Genomic DNA, 7,792 nt, shown 5'->3' on the forward strand with positions numbered 1-7,792 from the left:
ATGATCTCAGTCAGGCTACAGGTCGTGGGCTACATCCTGGGGGCACTGGGGTTGCTGGGCACCGTGATCACCACGCTCCTACCCAACTGGAAGACCAACTCTTACATTGGCTCCAGCATCGTGACGATGGTGGGCTTCACCAAGGGCCTTTGGATGGAGTGTGCCATACAAAGCACCGGCGTCACCCAGTGCGATAGCTACAACTCCCTGCTAGCCCTGCCCATCGACATCCAGGCAGCTCAGGCTTTGATGGTGACCTCCTGTGCCGTCTCCTCGCTGGCCTTTATCGTTTCCGTGATGGGGATGAAGTGCACCATCTTTGCTAAGAACTCCCCTGCCAAGGACAGGGTAGCAGTGACAGGGGGTGTGATCTTCATCCTGGGGGGTGTGCTGTGCTTCATCCCCGTGGTGTGGAACACCCACGTGGTGCTGCGAGATTTCTACAACCCGATCATCCCAGACAGCGCCAAGTATGAGATGGGGGAAGCGATGTACCTGGGCATTGTCTCAGCCTTGCTCACCCTCCTTGGTGGCTGCATCCTCTCCGCATCCTGCCCGCCCCGGGAGTCTGTGACAGCCTACCAGAGTGTCTACCAATCCAAAGCCCTGGCGACCCCCCAGCCATCCATCAGCCATATTCAAAAACCTAAGAGTGAGTTCAATGGCTACAACCTGACTGGGTATGTGTAGGAGCCCCGAGGCATGGCCAACTCCCCAGCAGCAACGCAGTCGGTATCTAAAACCCTCACCTGCCTTGCGGGCCACTCAGAAGGACTGGACTGGGGGAGGTAAGAGGAGAGGCCAAACCAATCACTTGAGCTCGTCTCTCTCATGTACTTGTCCTTGAATCCCAATTTCCACTGACTGACCGATGCTCCCACAAGGCACTCAGCAGCTCGCACGGACTAGGCTGGTTCTGGCCTTCTGCCATAGCCCCCTCAAGTGGCAGGCAGCAAAACACAAGCCCACAGGAGCGCTCCCCATTGGGAACCCCCCTCTGCACCAAGAGGAAGAGCAGCATCCCAGATGGCCGTCCGCATGAGAGCAGCGAGTGCTCAGTTGGCACAGCAACAGATGGACGTGTGGAACTCAGCCCCAGCACCGGGCTCTCACAAGCGGTCACTGGCCTGCTTGCTCATGTGCACTGGACACAGAACAAGGGGCATGTTTGCCAATGCTGCCCACCTGCAGGTGAAGGACAGTGAAGATGGGAAAGGTGCAGTCACACAGCAGGTGGGAGAGCGTTTGACAGGGCGGTGGGTCAGGGGTGAGCTTGCTGGGACTGGCCATGAAGCACTTACTGTACTTTGGAGTGGTTTGGGGGGTGGGGAAGAGGCAGGCTCTCCAGGAGCAGCACATTTGCTGAATGGCCTTGTGGGTCAAGAATGACGAGGCGTTGCAATAAATCTGTGTTACAGTCATGCTGAAACTGACTTAGCTTTCCTTCTGCGCCAAAGGGGCTCTATCCTCACCCCCAGGGAACCCCACCTATGCTGGGCCAGGCCATCTTGTGCCCATTACAGCTGCCCACTTGATGCCCAGCCAGAGGGAAGAGGCTCAGAGGTATATTTCAAAGGGGACTGGGAGCCCCAAACCCAACCCCCCGTGCAATCCTGTGTTTGTTTCCGTGCTTGGCTTTGAAGAGCCGTGTCCCTCGGGCATGAGAACACCACGGCCCCTTGCAGATGGTCCGAGTAAACAAACAGATCTAAAAGAAGACAGGCTGCTGCTCAGGAAGGGCCCAATTCTGGTCCCACTCAACTCAGTGAGAAAATACCCACTGACCTTCGGGGAACAGAACTGGGTCCTGAGATAAACAGATGACAGGAGCTCAGTGTGGACAGCAGATATATTAGCACAACCCTGTCACCTCTGGAAGCACAGCTCCAGTCCTGCCAGAGATTCGCAGGGAGCAGAGAGGCAGCATGGTCCAGTGGATGGAGCAGGGCCCGGGGAGCCAGGAATGCCTCGGCTTAAGCCCAGCTCTGCCAGTGACCTTGGACAAGACTCCATTCCTCCATGTAAAACAGAGCTAACTCCTGCCTTCGTAAATGTCTGGAGACCCTAGACTAGACGGATCTCTCAACAGGCACACAATATTGTTATTAAGGACTTTGGTGGGGTCCTCCTCACATGAGCCTACTAGAGACCCTCCCGGCATGTGCGTGGCGCAAACAGCTGTGTGACGCTCCGTGCGTCACTCCTTGCTGTTAATTCAGAGACTGCTCTCGCAGACACCAGTTCATCCTTCCCAATGCCTATAAGGTGGGTTTTATTGGTCCCATTTTACAGATAGGTAAACTGACAGTGCATGGGGTAGCTTGCCCCCCAAAAAAGCAAGGCAGTGGTACAGCTGTCTAAATATAGGAATTCCTGGCTTCCAGGCCTGTGCTCAGACCACGATGCTATGCTGCAGCCGGCTGGCTCAGCAATCACAGTGCAAGACCCCTCTCAATGAGCAAACTGGTTTCTCATAAATCCTCTAACTTGCTGGAGGACATCATGGCGCACTCTGTACCACCATGGTCAGTTTCCCAATCTGTCCGGATGAGTCACAGGACAATCTCATCCCAGTGCCTTGGGGCTCAGGAGACAAGGGTGCCTTACAGAGTTGTGTATTTCCAGGGCACATTCAGCTGAACTCTGCCACCCACTCTGGGAGGTCAGAGATGAAGGATTTTGCTGACGTGCTTATGCTGGCTCTGCTGCGTTTTATTAGAGGCATCGATCAAAAATGAGAAATAAACTAATTAAACATGGCAGCCTCAATATGCTATGCACATGTCATGAGCCCGTGGCTACATTGTTAGATGCTTTATAATTAAAAAGCCCTGCACAGATGCAATAAGCTAGAGGAAAACACACCATGGCAACAGCATAGGATGCCAGGCCTGAAGATGCAGCGATGAAACAAACATGTGCGACAATGGATGAAGGTGATAAGGGACAGTCCAGCCAGACTGGAGCACGGGCAGAGTCTGTAGAGACCATCCATCATTTAGAGGGCAGCTGGTTTTGCCACGGTGTTGCCCCATCCTGCTAAGGTCTGGAGTGGCACTGACCAAGCACTACATCACAGAGCCCTGCAGAATTCCATAGTCTTGGCTGGCACTGCCAGTGCACTGCGACGAGGAATCACACATCGCTGGGCTCAGTATCAGTATGAACATCCTCCAGCTAATCCGTATCTGATGCACAGTGAATGCCTCTTCAACACCAAAATTCCTTTAATGAACTTGGGGGCATTAGGTGCAGTTTTAAAAGTTCCCTACATGCCGTCCCAACATAAAGCAATTTAGATTAGCAAAGGCAAGCGGGGCAGGAGGTTCATTGCTCAAACATCGCCGCCTCCACCATTAACCTTGCACAAGGGAAATTGTATTTATCTGAAGCGCTAATACTCTTGATAATAGCATGACTCATGTTTTCTCCCCTCCAAGTTTGTTGCGGCAGCAACCCCAAGGACCTGTCCCCAGTGATAACGGAGACATACGTTAGGGGAGGCTGCAGCTCATAGCAAGGCAAAGGGCCTTCGCTTCTCTGGGCCCAGCTTCCTCCGGAGCAAAACAATGAGCCTGAAATCTCTTCCACAAAGGGCACAAGGGATCAAAAGCCCCAAAAGGCCCTGAGATGGATGAGCAAACAGGTTGGTGGGACCAATCTGTTGGCCAACCTATGTATTGGTGGTAACCTGCCATGGGGGCAGGAGAGGGAACTTGGGTCCCGGTCCAGTAGAAGGAGCACAGGACAAGAAGAAAACTCACTGCAGCAGGTGGCAACAGAACAGAGGGCTCTGTCAAGCGCTAGCCACCTACTATGCAGCAAGTCCTTTCTAAAGACTGTTCCTCATACAAAAAGACACCTTCATTAGAATTGGGGAAAGGTGGTGAGTTCATCACTGAGGACATGTCTACACTACAAAATTATCTTGACCTAAGTTACATTGGCATACAGCCACCACAGTAATTAAATCGCTTTTGCATGTCCACACTATGCTTCTTGTGTCAGCAGTGCATGTGCTCACCAGGAGCGCTTGTACCAACCGTACTGTCAGTGCGGAGCATTGTGGGACATCTTCTGAAAGCCAGTAACAGTCAATGTAAGCAACACAGTATTAGTGACCTAACTACGTAAACCTTGACTCTATGCCACTCATGGAGGTGGAGTTATGAAGTCGACGTAGCATGGCAGTTATGTTGGTGAGAGTGAAATTTTAGTGGTGACATTTCATAGTTAGGGCAACATAAGCTGCCTTGTGTTGGCCTAACTGTAGTATAGACCAGGCGCTATTTACATTTACTTAAGCCATTCAATTGTAAATGCTTGCTTCTTTGCAAATGATGTACAATGGTGACTTAAAAAACACTTGAAATAATTTTTATCCCCTGCCCTAGAAATTCAGGTTTTGTCTATCCAGTGTTGTCCTGCCCCTCCTCAAAGATTCTACGGCTGACAGGAGAACCAGCAGGTTTATGATATCATCGATATTCAGGGAGACCTGATTGAGAAAAGGGGATACTTTATTCAGACTATTAAAAATTCTGGAGTTTATTTTTAGCCATTCTTAATTAACGCAAATGTCTGAACAAACAGTCAGAAGTAAAGCTCTTTTGTTGAATCTTTTAACACCCCAGCAGCTACAATTAAGGGCTGAGAGTGCTCCCAATTCACACGACAAGCTAAGGGAAGAACAGAATACATGGCAGATATAATCAAAATAACAGATGTAAGGTGCATGGGTGAAAGGATGTCTGAGAGTTGGTCACAGAATTTTCAGGGCTATGGGGGCAATATTAAGATTGTTTAGGATAACATAATAGACAAGAAGTATGTGTAACCTTAAAATAGAGTTTCTTAGCATAACGTGTGGCTTTTGTAAATCTAACGTTCTCTTAAATTACCAATAGGAAATTAGAATCACTGCCTTGGAATTTCCTTTTTCATTTCAAAAACAGAGCGTCAGGATTGATCCATGAGCCCTTAAGGCTCCAAGCAGAACTCCAGAGTTAGCAGCAATTGTAAAGTGAACCGGAACCAATGTTGCAATTTACAAAACTCTGAAACCAGAAATCTAGGGGCCTGATTGCAGCAAGGAAATTTGCATCAACATAACTACACTGGAGCAGAGCCCTAATGTAGACAGTGCCTAGGTACTATTGTGATTTACTCTGGTAACTTACTGTGGACAACCCATAGGCCTAGTGGCACTTTTAAGTTAAGTCAGCAGTGGGAAGGGCGCTAGATCTATATTCCATCCCTGGTTCTGCCGCTGAGCTGCTGTGTGACCTCTGCTTGTCTGTGACTCTATTTCTCCTCTCATCATTTGTCTGTCTTGTCTATGGAGACTGTAAGCTCTCCAGGGCAGGTGCTGTCTTTCACTGGGTGTTTGTACAGTGCCTAGAACAAGGGTGCCTGAGCTCAGTTGGTACTGCTGTAATACAAATAGTAACTAACAGGGCCTGGCTCTGGCAGGCATGGGGAAAGCTTTCACGGAAGCCCCAGAATCCAAGACTCAGGTGGCGTGCCAACAGGGCACAAAAAGTCCCTCACACATGATCAATCCTTTCATCAAGATCCTGTAATGAACTTCAAGAGTAAGCGCCCCCTTCTCCAGCAGTCCTGTGTGCTAAATCCCAGACGCTCTGGAACCAACTCTGAAGTGGCCAAGCCAAGCTGTGTTTGAGCAATGAAGCAACAAAAGAAAATTAGCATAAGGCTTTTCAAAATGCATAACCAGGCCTTCGTCCAACTTTAACACACCTGGAAACTTGCAACAATCTGTGTTCGCTTCAGACGACCTACAAAACGTGAGCTGGTTTACTTTTAAAAGAGGATTAAGGACAGGAAAAAGGAAAAAAATTGAGCAGATTATGTAAATCCAGTCACAATCTTCACTACACACGATTGCAATATATGATAGGGAAAGATATCAAATAGACTTAATCAAGTAAGCAGGTCACTGGGGGGTCTCCCAGTACAGTCCAGCTCAGCTCAGCGACATGGTGTATGCACTGTGGTATTCAACAGCCAGGGGCCCACACCCTGCAGCCCAAAAGAATGCCTACGGATATTGCTGCAGATGAGTATTTTTCAAGACCATCGAGGTATCACGATTTGCATCACTGCTGTGCATGTCTCAAACTGAACGGATTTGTGAGCAGAACCATTTCCTGTTTGAACCAAAGCCAGTCAATAATCAGGCACGTGAATGAGTGTGGGGTGCTGGGGATGGAGACGCTGCACAGAGAGAGGTGGCTAGAAGCTCATTCAGCACAATAATGTTGAAAATGTGGCATTGTCTGAAGTTCCCTGTTCTCCAAGCTGCCTTTGTTTTCTCAATGTTAATGTGAATTTCTTGCTAGTGGAATGTGCCCAACTGACGGGTTCTTTTAATATGCTGCCCAAAGAGAAGACCATCTTCTCCCCTCTGCTAACTCAGCTCAGCTACTCAGTTCAGGGGCGAGAGGCCTGTTTTGTCTCCATGCCCATGCAGCTGTCTGGGCTGGGCTGTTGCCAGCATGCCCTGTATCTTGATGGGCAAGTTGTCTATCATCAGCCCTCAGAGCCTTCTTGGCAGGGCTGGCCATGATGCACTACACATCAAGAATGAATCACTCTGAAGAAAGGCCAAGGTGAGCAGGACACTGAGTGCAATGGACTCGGTGAAACAGAAAGAACAAGGCAGTGAGGGCACCAGAGTTAGTGGCCAGGGCAGGACCGGCCCCTCCCCCCAGGCTTTAGCAACCAGTGCAACCAGGTGCTACCCCTGCAGCAGCACTCCCACTGTACTTCCTTCCAAGGACAGGGATCACTTCCATTCCCGAAAGCCCTTCCGCCACCGCCACACTGGAAAGAGTGGGACCAGGAGGGCCAGAGCCCAGCCTACTCTGCTAAGCGGAGGCCCTGCTTTGATGACTCATATATAAATATATTCCCACCACGAAAGCTAGTTTTGATTGCCTTGTTGCCTGACTGGTGTCTCATATCAAGCAAGGGGCAATAAAATATTAACATGCTCTTATCTCCAAGTGTGATACAGGCACCATAAACAGATTTAGGTAGAAACCAGCAGCCACACCTGGATCTGGGGGTTGCAGAATTCAGCATTAGTGCTGCTGCAAAGAGCATTTTCCTGGCTTCCACCATGTCACCTTGCTCTTTGCATCCTTCCACTGGCTTCCCCTTCCCCACTGCACCCAAAAACTTGCTTTCACTTTGACGGCCCTTCATAGCCTATCCTCACCCTACCCATCATATTTCTTTCTATATCAAGATGTCAACCGCTCCACCTTCTCTTTGCAGGTTATGCCAGTCTTGATTATCCATGATTATAAATTTCCAAGAGGCAGCTTCATGTTCTCTGCCATGCAGGGGAGAAGCACCCCACAAATATCTGCTGTCCTCCTTCGAACTCTTCTTCAGTATGATGCCTTCAAAACACTCAACAATGGCTGGTGTGCTGGAACTGCTGCTTTGCAGGCTGACCTATGTCGTCTCCTAGCTTCCTGGTGCTCCCCTGCCTGCCTGCCTGCGCCTGTTGTCTATAGTTTTACACATAGATTATAAACTCTTTGGGGTAGGGACAGTCTATCATACGTTTCTGCAGTGCCTACCACAATGAGAACATGGCTTCTATCACAACTCAAACTCTAGTCAATACCCCTGCCGTGCGAGGGAACCTTCCACTTTTTACCCTGCCAGAGTTATCTCTGCCTCACATTGGGAAGGGGTCACAGGCCCACTGAGAGAAATGTGGGGCCTGGTACATAGTGTTCACTGGGGCCCACTCCCC

General features: G+C 49.7%; 1 protein-coding gene across 1 annotated transcript; it reads left to right on the forward strand.

Annotated features, from left to right (window-relative positions):
* On the forward strand, positions 1 to 1,350 carry CLDN2 (claudin 2). The gene has a single exon (XM_038417277.2). The coding sequence runs from the start codon at positions 1 to 3 to the stop codon at positions 688 to 690; it is 690 nt and encodes a 229-aa protein (XP_038273205.1). The 3' UTR covers positions 691 to 1,350.
* The last annotated feature ends 6,442 nt before the right edge of the window (positions 1,351 to 7,792 follow it).

This window comes from Dermochelys coriacea, chromosome 9, assembly GCF_009764565.3.
Source record: "Dermochelys coriacea isolate rDerCor1 chromosome 9, rDerCor1.pri.v4, whole genome shotgun sequence".
NCBI classification, from domain to species: Eukaryota; Metazoa; Chordata; order Testudines; family Dermochelyidae; genus Dermochelys; species Dermochelys coriacea.

What these genes read in the sequence shown, in the direction of transcription:
- CLDN2 (XM_038417277.2), top strand. Translation starts at nt 1, where the DNA reads ATGATCTCAGTCAGGCTACAGGTCGTGGGCTACATCCTGGGGGCACTG.